The 14355-nt window shown below is 34.5% G+C and overlaps 3 protein-coding genes across 3 annotated transcripts; all 3 read right to left on the bottom strand.

Moving 5' to 3' along the window:
- Positions 1–3279: 3279 nt before the first annotated feature.
- On the bottom strand, positions 3280–4642 carry LOC108846167 (RING-box protein 1a). Its single transcript, XM_018619390.2, has 4 exons — positions 4419–4642; positions 4286–4336; positions 4133–4192; positions 3280–3608 (listed from the first exon to the last, which is right to left on the bottom strand). The coding sequence occupies exons 1-4, from the start codon at positions 4546–4548 to the stop codon at positions 3499–3501; spliced, it is 351 nt and encodes a 116-aa protein (XP_018474892.1). The 5' UTR covers positions 4549–4642; the 3' UTR covers positions 3280–3498.
- A 177-nt stretch (positions 4643–4819) lies between these two features.
- On the bottom strand, positions 4820–8390 carry LOC108846166 (protein FIP1). Its single transcript, XM_057005205.1, has 14 exons — positions 8013–8390; positions 7838–7929; positions 7638–7742; positions 7487–7536; positions 7278–7344; positions 7135–7207; positions 6999–7054; positions 6402–6495; positions 6223–6307; positions 6008–6070; positions 5860–5919; positions 5607–5699; positions 5325–5387; positions 4820–5141 (listed from the first exon to the last, which is right to left on the bottom strand). The coding sequence occupies exons 1-14, from the start codon at positions 8069–8071 to the stop codon at positions 5052–5054; spliced, it is 1050 nt and encodes a 349-aa protein (XP_056861185.1). The 5' UTR covers positions 8072–8390; the 3' UTR covers positions 4820–5051.
- An 881-nt stretch (positions 8391–9271) lies between these two features.
- Positions 9272–10120, bottom strand: LOC130509504 (germin-like protein subfamily 3 member 3). The gene has a single exon (XM_057005623.1). The coding sequence runs from the start codon at positions 10077–10079 to the stop codon at positions 9444–9446; it is 636 nt and encodes a 211-aa protein (XP_056861603.1). The 5' UTR covers positions 10080–10120; the 3' UTR covers positions 9272–9443.
- Positions 10121–14355: the final 4235 nt, after the last annotated feature.

The following is a 14355-nucleotide window of genomic DNA, read 5'->3' as shown; positions in this document are numbered from 1 at the left end:
ATAAAATTATTATTAAATAAAAAATACTAATATTTTTTAAAAAATTTTAAAAAGGAAATGTTCTAACAAATTACTATTAAATAATTTTAAAAATTACATTCTTACTATTAAATAATTTGAATTTTTTTTCAAAATTCCTTTCTTTATTTCTTAGCACTAGTGTTTTGTTTTAATTTGTGAACAAACACACTTTATTAACTGATAAATTAAAAATCTTTCATTCTAGAAAGAAATTATTTTGGGTTGGAGACTAGAACGGAGCTTTGATAAAGTGATGCATTGTCTTTAATCGCTCACGGTTTTGGAGTTTGTATAAAATATTTAAATATTCTTTGCTTTTCTTAGGCTGCGAATTGAATGATGCGGGACAAACGGTTTAATTGCGGTGCGGTTATAACAATTATAAAAATATATAGATATATAATATATATAGAAATTTTTGTTACTGTTAACTGTGGTACCGTTTACCATTCGAAGTCTTAGATAAGTAGATCACATGTAGATAGATCAATATATGCTATGTGATAAATGTTGCTTCAACAATAAAGGTAGATTTTGGGAATTGAAAACTTAGTCTAACCTATTTGTTTTTCTTATTTGTTCAGCCACACATGCAAATCTTTATTGGCTCATTTCACCAATTCATTGCGTCACTTTTTTGGGGTTAGCTTTTATGGTTTCTTATTTATTACACGTTCTCTTCTTGAACTTCTTTACCTAATTTTTTCTATTACTCCCCCACTAACTTAGGGGTGGTATTCGATCCAGGAATTTAATAGAATCTCATAAATAGCATTTTTTGCGGTAGTTTATAAGATTTGATGAGGTTTTAATGCATTATACAATTTTCATGTTTACTTTTTCTTATGGATTTTAAAGGAATTGACATAAATTTGATAGGATATGAATTTCTCTAAAAGGGATGTATTGAAATGTGGATTTTAAAATTTGGGTCGAATTGAAAAAAATATTGTGAAGAGATTTGGAATAAATCTTATTTATATGGAAAGATTCTACAAAAAGAAAAAAAAAATGGATGGGATTTTTTCTTAAATTTCATAGTACTTCAGAGATTATTTGACCTTAAATTTCATAATACTCTCCAAAGTCCAGCTATTTTAAAATTTGAAGTAATCACTACTTTTTCAACAGAGAAAAAACGTGAAATTTCAATATTTTGTCTTCTTCCTTCGTTTGTGAGAACTAAATAGAGAAAAACAGAGTGTGTTTCCCGAATCCATAAAAAAGTTCACCATGCAATCACCTCCAGATTGTCCAAAAAACGTCCGGATTATCCAAAAAACATCGTGGTGATTTCATCAGATGACGACGAAGTATCTACAAAAGGAGAGAGGTTTTACCTTCTTTTTGGCAAAGAACTGGACTAGTGATGGTACCATTTTCCCGGTTCTCTTAAAGATGCATGAGTAAAATGTACATATCTCTGGGAAGGAATGATAGATGGAGGTGGTTTGTTAACCAGAGTGAGTCGTGGAGAATGGAAGGCACAAGAAGGGGCATTTGCAAAGGGGGCTGAGAGAGGTGGAAGAAGAGGTACTTGAAAATGCTTAACAGCAGACGCTAATGTGATATGATTATGATGATGTTTGTATTTTTCTTTGGAAAGTTGAGACTTTGCAAGAGGAAGCGGAGCAGAAAACTTGGAAGATGAGGAGGACTGTTACGATTATCTTTGATGTTTACAATGATGATCTTAGCGATAACTATTAGTGTTTACTTGTGATGCTTAAGATGTTAAGTTGCCTAACATGTAGGAAGCAATTGTGTATTTTGAAAACCAGTTTATTATCTAAATTGAAAAATTTATCAGTTTGGTTGGTTGGTAGTCGATATGGTAGTTGTCTACTACCCCAATAAGATTGGATGTGGATAGATAATTTTCTAAATACACCCAAAGACCAATCTCTTGTGAGATTATGCGGCGCAACCAACTACAGACAAGAAGCCAGTCATTACATAAACAACATTCCCAAGCTCAGGTTCTTGGTAAACCCAAACACCAACTAGAGGCTTCATCACCTCTACAAGAAACCGACAAAGAGCCTTCCTTGTAAGAAGAGACACCAATTCGTCATTGCACTATTTCAAACGAAGGTATAAACTTTACTATCTTGCATTAGTTATGTCATATGGTCTTAGAGTTCACAATGTCGCAGAAGCTTTGACAGCAAAAACATATATTACATGTGTCGCTTGGAGAAAGAGACGAAAGATGAGAACATTTACGTCTTACGAAAGCGAAATAATAAAAAAAGGAATTATTCAAACTTTAAGTCTCCGATCATCATATGTAGTACGCAGTGCCAGCTCAGATATGAGGGCAAGTAGTGGGATCGTCCCAGAGTCCATGATATTAAGGTTCACATTTTCCATGACATTAAGGTTCTCTTTTTTTTTTTGGTTGTAGGATCCTATTTATGTATATGATGTAGATTCAGTGAGTTTAATCTCTCTAGTTATGTAAAAAATGACAGGGTTTGTTTCAGATGATTACTTGGACTACATGCTCTGGCAGTTCCCTACCCAATGTTACCTGCTGGATGTGTAATGTCTTAGTCACCTCTAGTCTTCTCAAGGCTTTTGGCGTTGGCTCTTTCTATGGATCTTCTCCTGCTGCTGCCATCAGGTTTTCTTTTCTTCCAAATGCAAATCTCTGGTTGTTTGTTTGCTCTTCCCCCAACTTCTTATGCTTTTCTCTCGTACTTCAGATGGGTATCCAAGGATGGCATTGGAGCTCTTGGCCGTCTTCTTATTGGTACAAAAACAAACCATGGGAAGACTAATCAATGTTCATGGTGTTATCTAAGAACCTCTTCAGTAACAAGAGTATTTTTTTTTTCCAGGTGGACGCTTTGGTAGTCTTTTTGACGATGATCCTAAGCAATAGCGCATGTATGCTCTGATTTTATTGGCAGTGCTGGAAGGTTTGTATTAGAGGGACTTCCATACTTGTTGAGCCATATTTTGGTCAAAACAATGTATAGCATCTGATTGCGTTTCTTTTTTTTTGTTTTGCAGCTTCTTTGATCTGGCGACACAACTATATCCAACCCAGTGGAAATTTCCCTTTTCCTTCCAGCTGCAAATCTTTCATTCATATTAATCAAGAATTCACGTTGGATAATCATTAACTGGCAGTCTGAACGTACTAATTGTAATTTGAAATAGGCCGTGGCTAGAGGACTGAGACTTGTTAGTGAAAGTGGGGACATGATTTAGTACCCATTCTATACGAGTTTGTTTTTCTTTAACAGCAGATGATGAAAGTCTTAAGCAATACTTAATGGAAGTTGGAACTACATAATTTTAAAATTTTTAAAGATATTACCGAAGTAAAAAGAATAATAGATTCAGTGAAAGTAAATCACACACAGCAAGGGAAAAAAAAAAACAGAAAAGGAAAACAAGAAGTTTGAGTATCTCATAAGCCGCAGCGAAGTGAACATGATGATATCTTATATATATTAGATGGGAGGATTAGTGACCATATTTCTGGAACTCCCACTCACTGTTATCCAAAGGGCAAACTTGACGAGTCTTTAACCATCTGCTGATGCAGTGGAAGTGGAAGGCGTGATTGCAAACCCCTGTACAAGTAGAAACAATGGTTAGTATTTAATTATAAAAAAAAAGGCACTAACATCTTTTTATGTATTTTGATTGAGTTGCCTAAACAGGACATTATATAAAAGACTGAGGATTCAATGTGTGTCTCGCATATCGACATATATCTCTTAATGAAAACAAAAAGTTCCCTATCTACTTTTTCAGGCTAACAAGATTCTCATCATCACTCATTACATCAAGCAATAGAGATACAAAAATAAGTGACGCAAGTGAGTTTATATAAAAGCCCCTGCAGGACGCACACAACAAGTATATTTCGATCCATATAAACTACCTTAATCTTAACAAGTGCACTACTCATTGACCAGTTAGATTGCTGGGAAACATGTCACCATCAGAAGTAAATTTCAATGTCAAAGTTTAACAAAACGCACTCTAAGATACTAAACGTACAGTTTTTGGTTGATCAGGTTTCAAACAGAGGAAGCAAAGAGTGCAGAGAAATCAAAGAGAGACGAGAGTTAACGAAAACAAAGAGACTCACCCCAAGCAACGGTGCATTCCTCACTCGTAGCGCTTGCCTGATTAGCCTGACATTCAATGCCTACAAACACACACAAGAACCATCTTTAACCTCTAACCATACAATAATAATCTCCTGATTCTGATTCTGATTCATCATCGATTTGTGACTTACAGAGATCCATGATGTGGTTTCTGCAGATAGCGCAATTGTCAACAACTATATCTGTCAACCACAAACATCAATCCATCAATCAAAGCGCATATTCAATCAGATAGTATTATTAAGGATTGCTCCTCGTGATTACCCCAAGCCCAGAGAGCAACCGCGCTCCACTTCTTAACTTCGAATCTCTTTGCCTTCTTGCTCGAAGGGACGACGGGGTTGGAGGATTCACCTGCAGGGATCATGTTTACGTCGGAATCCAGGGAAGCCATCGATTTTGATCTCTGAGAAAAAAACGAAAACCCTAACAAAAGTCCAACAGACGATCGATCGATAAGAAAATAATTGAAAATCTGATTACAGACTACTTATATATATAAGAGAAAGCCTTGGGCTATTTATTATTATATAGTGGGTTCCTTAATCCGTCTTTCTTTTGTTTTTCCACAGTTATAAATCTAATTTTTTTTTCTCCTTTATCATCATACCAAACAAGTCATTTAATTGGTAAAATAAATTATGTAAAAATCTGAACCCAATAAAAATAATAATGTACAGTTTTAAAAAAAAGGATATATACTTTGATGTTAAAAAGGAAAATTATACTTTTACATATTTCTCTATTTTTTTTTTTCGAAATTTCATTCTAATCAAATATTTCAAGAAAGTATATCATCAAAGATATCTTACAAAACAATGTCACAAACATATATATGTCTACAAACCCCCAATGCCTCATGAGTCAAATATACGTATTCCCCACGAACACTATTCTTCATTGCATCTGCCTTTGCTCTCTCAGAGTTGAAACTTTCTTCCGCAATTCAACATTTGTTATCCTCTCCACCTCCAGAGCTCTTTCAAGCTGAAAACACACATATATATATATATATATATCCCATTTAATTTGTTACAAAATTGATTTTTTAAACGAGAATAACTTGAAGAATGTTCACATACTATAATACTACTTGACATAGACTCTCACAATCATATGCATAATGCATTCCTACAACATTTACAACTAAAGATAGAGAGAGTACTGTACCTTAGCAGCACGCATACTCCACTCTCCCAGAATAGCTCTTAACCTCTCATTCTCTGCTACGTACTGTTTCACGAGTTGTGACAAAACACAAAACAAACAAAAAAAGACAAATGAATTTTTCTTTTGAGCAATTCTTGTCGAAACAAATTAAAAAACTTCCAGAAATGTGTACTTCTTGCAAGTCTGAAAAGATTTTCATGGAAAAACATCTGTGATGGCGATTCCTCGAGGAAAATATGTTTTGTTCTCATAAATTCTTATGTTAATAGATTAGATTGATACCTGATTGTTGGTACTTCGGACGTGCTGTATCTCTCTATCTCTATCAGAGATCAGAGATCGAGCGAGGTTTAGTTCAGAATGGAGTTGATCCACCTACAAAACATACCGGTTTCATTTAGCGTCCTCCCTCGTTCAAATACGCTAGATAAAAAAAAGTGTTTTAGCCTTGAAACTATCTTCCACCAAGTTTGTAAGAAAAATTAACCAAGTGATGTGACTTTGCAAGTGTCTCATCTTGTTAAGGGAGGTTTACCTCAGCAGAAAGTGTCCGCAATTCTTGATCACGCGTCGCCACAAGGTGTGCTAGATCAACCTGAAAGTTTAACATATGTTAATTGCAAAACTAAAAACACAGAAGAGTAGAAAACAATTCGTCAGTTTGCAACGGAGCAAGTTCAAACCTGGGGCGTGCTAGTACCATTGGACTCTTCATATTTGCTTAACGACTCCTGCAAACGTAGAATCTGAATGCATACACAAAAAAAAAAGGTCAGAAACTCATTCTAGCAAAAAACATGGGATTATTCAGAAAATTCGGGTAGATGATGAATTATGGAGAGCATCAAGATTCAGAAATTTAAAGTATGCATGAAAAACGATTCATGTAATCTCTCACCTCTTCACTGAGATAATGGAGATTCTCGCGCTGGTATTGCAGTAGTGCCATCTGCTGGTCAGAAAGTCGACCGGCTTCATGGTATCTGTTTTTTCAAGCAAAACAAAACTAAGTAAAACTTGAGCGAAATTTTCATGAAAACAAGGAGTAAAGTTCCAGTGTGATTGTGAAATAAATACCTCAATCCTTCCAAAGCAGCTGGTTGAAGAGGAGAATATAATGAATTTAACACATCGGGCTGAGAGTTCACAGAGTTATACTGGCGAACATAACCTACCATTATTAAAAACATATAAGGAAGAGCTGCATAATAAACTAGCTATAGAATCTATTAGTACGGAAAAGCAACTAGCAGAATAATGTAACAAAAGATGCCAAAAGAATGCTCTATGCGAACAAAGAAAAGTTCTGATACTGGAACCCAGAACAGATATTTTCAAAGGAACTCCAATTATCTCCTGAATCTTGATGTTCAACCACAAACCATAGGCAGCGTACATATAAAGACACTCTATGGTGATTTACCATGCATATGATCGCAAGAGAGTACACATGCAATGGATTTATTTCAGTTAATCACTATGGACCAGACACATGACAAACACAAACTGATTTATATTCGCACTTGGCAATCATGGTAAGGAAAAATGAAGACAAAAAAACATAAAGCCTAATAGCTGAATAGATTTGGCAGTATATTGCTCTAGTTGAGGTACTAAAGTAATGCTGAATGCATGCCAAAAGTATGAAAATGGTTTTCTAGACCGTAAGCTTACCAACAAATACAATCATAAACGAAGCAGCCGAAATTGCTTCAACAGACATGATAAACCTGAAACAACAAAGCAATCGTAAGCGTTTTGTACCTTGCCAAAACAAAAGCTAATGTATGTAAAAAAGAAAGGTGCAGACCTCTGCACAGTTAAAATGGGAAGAACGCTGACATATGGTCTCCAAACCATGAAAAGCAGCATAGATGCAGTTCCTAGAACAAAACGGAGTCAGTTTAGAAATAGATATATTTAATATGAGTGCAAAAGTAGCATTAAAATTACCATATGCCATGATGGCAAACGGCAGACGAACTACATGTTTCAATTTCTGGCTGAAACTGTAATAACCCTGTAATAGCAAGTTCACTCAGAAGGTCACCAGATGAAATAACTACAGCAACACTAGAGAATACCGACCTATGTCTACATCGCTAGCAAAAGAAATAAAAAAATGAGCAGTTATCAACTCCGTTAGAAAGAAAAAATGTTACCTGCAAGCGTATTTTCTGGACCTGGTTGACAAAATATTGCTGAAACATACCTGTTGCAGAACCCAATACAATGATGTATTAACAAATAACAAATTTCCTAGGCAGTACTAGTATACCAAAATTGATTCTACATAGTGTGGTTGAGGATTACCTGTCAACATCAAAAGAGCAACATTGGAGCTGCAAAGCAGAGATGGGATAAGAGACTGTACAGGCTGGAGTATCAACGGTGCTCCTGCTGCTAAAACAGCATAAGCTGCCTACATAATAATAGTAACAAATAGTTAGGCATGCATGTTTCTTATCATCTCTCAAAAAAGGATATGTATCCATCCATCAGTTCGAAAGCACTTGCCAGTATGAGTAGGTAAACGCAGCTTCCAACAAGACTTCTAGATTCTCGGTGACCGAAGAGAGGAGCTTCGTGGAGTATATCAAGAAACCTATAATTCACAAGAAAATAAAACGATGTAAAAAAAAATGGTGAAAGCTGGAAGACATATTAACAGGATTGAAAAGCTTTTACATAGCATTGTCTTCCTCGGTCGTCGGATTGAAAGAAGGAGCGCGTCGGTGGTTCGTCATTTTCCAGTATTCTTCTCTCTCTGTAGTTTAACTGTAATCTCAGATACTTGTAGAGAGAAAGAGAGAGAAGGGGGAGGTTTGCTTGAAACTAGGGTTGAATCATATTCTTTCCCCCAATCTGGAGATTTTGATTTTAAGAGATGTGATGTGTAAGCGCAGGAGCTTCTTCAGTGTGAAAGCTTCTCCTCCCTCCCTGTAACCTCGTTGTCTTCTTTTTGATATCAAAAAAAAAAGAGGATTGGAATGTTTGGTATATGCACTTTGATTTCAGTTTCAAGTCTCTGAACAACCAGTCAAAAATCACGAGGATGATGACACCTAATTGTTATTTTTCTTTCCTGGTTTTTGAATTTTTGATTTGTATAATCTGAGTGGACTCTTCCAGGGCCCAGATATCTAGCCCAATCTTATCGGTAAAATAACGGATTATCATCTCTACTGAATCTATGAATTTTCTGATGTCTATGGAACGAGGCCCATAATGGTGATTGACGTGGTCGGTCTCTTTTGTGTTGCTATCTTCTTTTTCAAATGCTAACCCGATAATAGGATTGAACTTTTTCCAATACAACTAGAATCAAGCGAATGTGAAGATCATGCTTTGATGAGAAATGAGAAAGCACAGAATAAAAGAAAATTGGCGGCATAAACTTATAATAGTAGAAATTTTCAAAAATCTTCCAAAAAGCAATTTTCAAAACATTTTTTTTTTAAGTTTGGTGTATAATTAAAACTGACTTTTTTTTAACCGTGGAGATCTCAAAAGTTTTATAGATCTAAAGACTAATCCTACCAGATCCATGGCACTCCGTATATTTTATGGGTGGCTAAAAAAATTCGAACCTATGGCGATATTTACAGTTGTGAGTCTTTTATGGCTATTTTCAGTGTTTTTGTGAATACAACATTTTTTTTTGTAAATTGTACTTTCTCGAAAAACAAAGATTTCCGAAAATGTTTCAGAAAGCAATTTTTAAAGAAAAATTCTTTGACTAATTTTGTTGTAAAATTAAAATTGGAATTTGACGATTGCATAAATTTAGAAACTAAAAATTTTATAATTTATTTTCTATAAATTATATATATATGAAGAAAAAAATCAGATATCAAAAATCAGGATCTATGATATAATTTTTGTTTATTCAGTGTAAAGATAATGTTATGTGCATGGTTTATTCAGTGTGATAGTTAAGAACCATCTTAGACGTCTGCAATGGAATGTTTATTCCTTAGTTCAAGCCAAAGTGATTATAAATGAAGCACTGAAATCAATAACAACACAGAAACCATTAAAATAAAAATCAGAATGGCAGACGAACTTGAATTTAAAGAGATAAAACACACAAGAAAACTTTGAAAACAAAAGAGAAGCTTAATTAGTTCCTCCAAGCACACCCTTAAGCTTCTTAACCTCCGCATCGCTAAGGAACGTAGTGGCTTCAACAAGTTCTGAAGGCAAGTCATTTGCAAACAAAGCAAACGATAGAATCTGGAGCCCCGGAGAGGAGCTTCCAAAAGCAACAAAAGCCAATGCAGGACCCTTCCCAGAGTTAAGCTGAAAATGAAGAAGCCCTTGAGGGAACACCATAGAATCACCTTTCTCGAGAGTCTTCAAGTAAACTTTGTTAGCAGAGGAGATAAATCCAGCGCAAATGGTTCCTTGTACGACTACAAGAACTTCCGAAGCACCGGGATGAGTGTGAAGAGGAATGACACCACCGCTGGCTAAGTCAAGACGAGCCATTGAGACGCCAAGTCCATTGGTGCCTGCGAACGCAGGAGCAAAGGCCGGAGTCACTGCAGCTTTAATGATGTTGGAAGTGTTTCCAGCTTTGCCTAGACCAGAGAATGCGAAGTCATTCTCGGTGACCTGGTCAGGGTTCTTGCAAGAGTATCCTGATGGGCTTTGGGGACCCTTTGGATCAGCTACACAAAAGTCTTGAACTGAGGCAAAAGATATGGATGAAACGAAGGAAAGGGTGAAGAAAATATGGATTATCATTTTCATTTTCTTATAGATTATTAGAGAGTGAAGTTATGATGCAGAAAGATAAGCCTTCTACTATATATAGAGAGAGACCTAGAAGATATTGATATGGTTAACGTGAGGAGGATCTTGAAGCAAGCTAGGGAGATATTTTTTTTTTTAGTTTTGCATGCATGTGAACTTTTTTTTTCCTTTTCATGCATGTGAACTTTGGGTGTACGTACGCGGGGAAAAGCCCACATGGCTGTATTGTATGGGGCAACATGTCAGAGATTTTTGGCAGTTTGGAGAATGATGATAAATGGTTCGTTTTCAGTAAACTTAACTTCTTAAGAAAGTTTTGTTCCATTCCACTAGGAGAAGAGTAAAAGTAATCATCTGCTTCATGCAAAGTATACCCCCTAGCACGGCTGTGGCAGTCTTTTAATCATTTTCAAAATATGCTAATGGTGAATGCATACATTATATTTCTAAAGAAATTCTCGAATCAGTGTTTTGAACTACTGCCAAGGTTTGAATTCTGGCAAATGCACAACATGGTAAGAACTTGAAGCTAGAATGGTAAAAACTGTTCGAAGCTCCCAATGGTCTTTTAAAGAAATCAAAATATCTAGGAGGAGGAGTCGCTTTTTTGGGATATTTTTGTATAGAAAGATATTTGAAACAAAATTCGTAAGGAATGGAGAAGAGGCGAGATTAACGTGGACCAGTTTTGAGTAAAGAGTAGACATGTCTCTTCCTTTTCTAATTTGGACTCCTCTGCACAGTTTCTTATCCTCTCATCTCATCATCTTTCGAATTTGTGTGGCTCTTCAACGTTCCCTCTTGCTCAGGGCATTTACTATCTTGTCTTTTGATGAGTATTATTATTTAAATATTTAATTCCTCTTTCTCTTTTTCAGTGCATAGTATTTGCCTATTTAAACAAAAGTTGCTGCCTCATGTTAGCCAGGCAACTAACTCATGTTTGAATCGGTAGTTAAAGATCGAGATTTCTAGTCTACTAGTTCATGCATAATATTGCATGCTGCCAGAAAAAAGGTTTAATACATCATACTATTGCAGATGCTGGTTATAACTTATAACTTCAACAGTTCTACTATTGAACTGATTCAAGCCAAGCCACATGAGCATAGTGTTTGTCTATTTGTAGAAAAGTTGATTATGTATTATAGTTGATATTTGTATCCGGTAGTGAAAGACCGAGAGTTTTAGTCTACTAGTTCATGCAGTCTACTGGTTCATGCATACTATTGCACGCTGCCAGAGAAAAGATTAAAGATTTCATACTATTGCAGATGCTGGTTATAACTTCTACATTTCTAGTATGAAATTAATTCTAGCTATATTATATCTCTATAATATTATTAGAGAAAGTCAGTTTTCTATTTATCGTGTCACGTTGATTCTGAGAATGATTAATTACAAAGATAATTACCTTAATGAATATAAATTATTACGTATAATATAATTATTAAGATTTTCTATTTTTCTTTTTTCTTTTTTCATGATAGTATTTTAAATTGAATTATTAGCCTTAGTTTCCTATTTATTATAGAGATACTTCTTTAAATTATATAAAAAGGAAATATACATAAAATAAAATATTGAAGATATATATAGGAACATGATCAAAACATTTTTTATAAAATAATTGTTATTTAATTTTTCCTATCTACTATAATAGTATTCTAAATTAGATTATTAGCTTTAGTTTCATTTTTAATAATGTTCTCTAAATTATATAAAAAGGAAATATACATAAAATAAAATATTGAAGACCTATATATATATTTATTTATTTATGAACGTGATTCAAAACATTTGTAAACAGTTTTTTAATATATTTATTCTAAAATAAAATAATATTAAAAAACTGTCTTAAACAGTTATACTATCTGAAAATTAGTTTCTAACGTTTCATGATCACTTTAGTTCTTAAAATAATTAATACACTGATATTTTAAATGGCCTAAAAATATTATGCATAATGAAATTGTTAATATTTCACTTTGTAGTTTACCTTTTCTATAATTGTATTTACTTAGTTTCCGCTCTATTAATGATAAAAATAAAATATTCTAGTTTCAAAACTAAAGTTTACATTAAATATTTTGTTTAAATTTTAATTTATATATATATACACATATATATCAAATAATTCTAAAAGAAAAAGAGTTAAATAATATAAGTTGACTATGGAACATATACTGATCATTTGATCCTATCATAATCCTTTTATGTTACAACTAATTTTAAATTAAATAACTAATTAAATGATTAAAAAGTAAAATTATGATTGCCAATTGATCCAAACTAAATTTAGATAATATGATATTGCTTTTTTCCAAAACAACATATAAATCATTATAAAAATACCAAATATACTTACAAATTACAATAAATTGAAAAAATGCAATTAAAAATATTTGGTTTTATATATTTAAAACTCAAAATGCAAAAAATGTTTATCACAGCCGCATGAACACGAAAAAATCATCTAGTATGCTAAAATTTTTTTTTTGTAATTAGTATGCTAAAAACTTGGTCCACGGATTCTTGAATTTGGTAAAAGCTTGGTTCATTCATGGGTTTATTGCCATTTGGTACAACAGAGTTGGACTCTGCTTAGTTTTGTTGACACTAAAACTGGGCGGACTCTGCTTAGTTTTGTTGAAACTAAAACTGGGCCTTACGCTCAGTTAAAGTGACATGCATGTACGAACGATAAAACAAACTAAGCAGCTCGTGAAAAAATAACAAGACAATATCATCAACGGTAAGGAAATTGCAAAAGAAAAATGTTTGAAAAATTCTTTGAAAGTTAGGACTACGTATATTATTTTAGATTTATAATCAATAAAGGCAAATATTTGAAATTAAAAGATCAGTAGACCTTTTAACAGGAAATTCATAATTGTAAGAAAAACATAAAATTTGACAAGTTGCATTTAATATTTTTAGCACTTCTCTATGCAGAGAGGTTTACACCTCTGTATTTTCTCTCCAATCTGACACTATTGTGTACCCTAAGTTTCATCTATTTTCGTTCTCGACCACTCTCGACATAGACAACACCTCAGTCTTTCTTTAATGGGACTTCTTAAATACAATCAAAGCTCAGAAAGAAGAGGAAAAAGTAGAAAAGACCCTTTTTTTTTGAAAAAAGAGTAGAAAAGACCTTCACTTCTGACTTCTGTTCACCAGTTTAGATCCGTACCGTATAAACCGAGAAACCCTTGATCAATTATTACGCAACTCTATACGATTTATATATAAAAAATTCACCATGAAATCTATTTTTTCTATCTCTGCTGAATTATTCATTCTCTCTGGCTTATTTGATAAAAATGGTTTAGTACTTATTATTTTTTTGTCAACAAATAGTTTAGTAATTAGTACGAGCAGTATCTGTAGATTTGTGTACTCTAAATTGCTTATCTTATTAGAAAGCCAATGGCTGTGTTTATATACAACGTCGTCACACAATCTCGACATGAGATTTGACCTTATCTAACTATAAGATATGTACTTATCATAACAACCGTACTTATCTTCACAAATATATAATGTATATCCCCAATACTCCCCCTCAAGTTGGAGCGTGTGGATTTATCACACCCAACTTGGACATGATAGACTGAAACGGTACTCGTCCTAATGCCTTTGTCAAAACATCTGCTATCTGGGAATCAGAACTGATATGTTGAGTGACAATGAGGCCTGCAATGACTGCATCCCGAACTGAATGACAGTCCCTCTCCAAGTGTTTGGTACGTTCATGGAACACAGGATTTGCAGCTATATGAATAGCGGCCTTACTGTCACAGAAGAAACGTGTAGGCTGAAGTTGCTCTGCACCAAGTTCCTTTAGTAACCGACAAATCCATTTTGTTTCCTTTAATGCAACAGCCATCGAACGATACTCCGCTTCTGCAGAAGACATGGCGACCATATCTTGCTTCTTTGTCTTCCAAGAAATCGGTGAGCCACCAAGCATAACCACACATGCACTTAAGGAGCGTCGAGACAGAGGACAGCCACTCCAGTCGGCGTCACAGTAAATGGTAAGAGTGAGATCATCGGTTGATCTGAGAAGAACTCCCTGACCTGGCGAGCCTTTCAAATAGCGCACAACACGAAGCGCTGCAGACCAATGTTCTTCAGTGGGTTGTTGCATAAACTGTGACAGTAAGTGAACTGAGTAACACAACTCCGGACGCGTGTTCAAGAGATAGATCAAGCGCCCCAACAGACGGCGATATTTCTTCGGATCACTGAGAAAAGGAGCCTTGGA

The sequence above is a fragment of the Raphanus sativus genome, chromosome 3, assembly GCF_000801105.2.
Source record: "Raphanus sativus cultivar WK10039 chromosome 3, ASM80110v3, whole genome shotgun sequence".
Classification (NCBI taxonomy): Eukaryota; Viridiplantae; Streptophyta; class Magnoliopsida; order Brassicales; family Brassicaceae; genus Raphanus; species Raphanus sativus.
The sequence above is the reverse complement of the archived record's forward strand: the minus strand, read 5'-3'. Positions and strand labels throughout refer to the sequence as shown.

Excerpts from the sequence above, each read along its gene's own strand:
- LOC130509504 (XM_057005623.1), bottom strand. The coding sequence starts at position 10,079 with ATGAAAATGATAATCCATATTTTCTTCACCCTTTCCTTCGTTTCATCC.
- LOC108846167 (XM_018619390.2), bottom strand. The coding sequence starts at position 4,548 with ATGGCTTCCCTGGATTCCGACGTAAACATGATCCCTGCAGGTGAATCC. Across the intron at positions 4,193-4,285 it reads AAACCACATCATGGATCTCT|GCATTGAATGTCAGGCTAAT; the intron begins GTAAGTCACAAA and ends GTGTGTTTGTAG. Across the intron at positions 3,609-4,132 it reads GGAATGCACCGTTGCTTGGG|GGGTTTGCAATCACGCCTTC; the intron begins GTGAGTCTCTTT and ends CTACTTGTACAG.
- LOC108846166 (XM_057005205.1), bottom strand. The coding sequence starts at position 8,071 with ATGACGAACCACCGACGCGCTCCTTCTTTCAATCCGACGACCGAGGAA. Across the intron at positions 6,308-6,401 it reads GCTGCTTTGGAAGGATTGAG|ATACCATGAAGCCGGTCGAC; the intron begins GTATTTATTTCA and ends TTGAAAAAACAG. Across the intron at positions 5,388-5,606 it reads TCCGAAGTACCAACAATCAG|TACGTAGCAGAGAATGAGAG; the intron begins GTATCAATCTAA and ends CTCGTGAAACAG.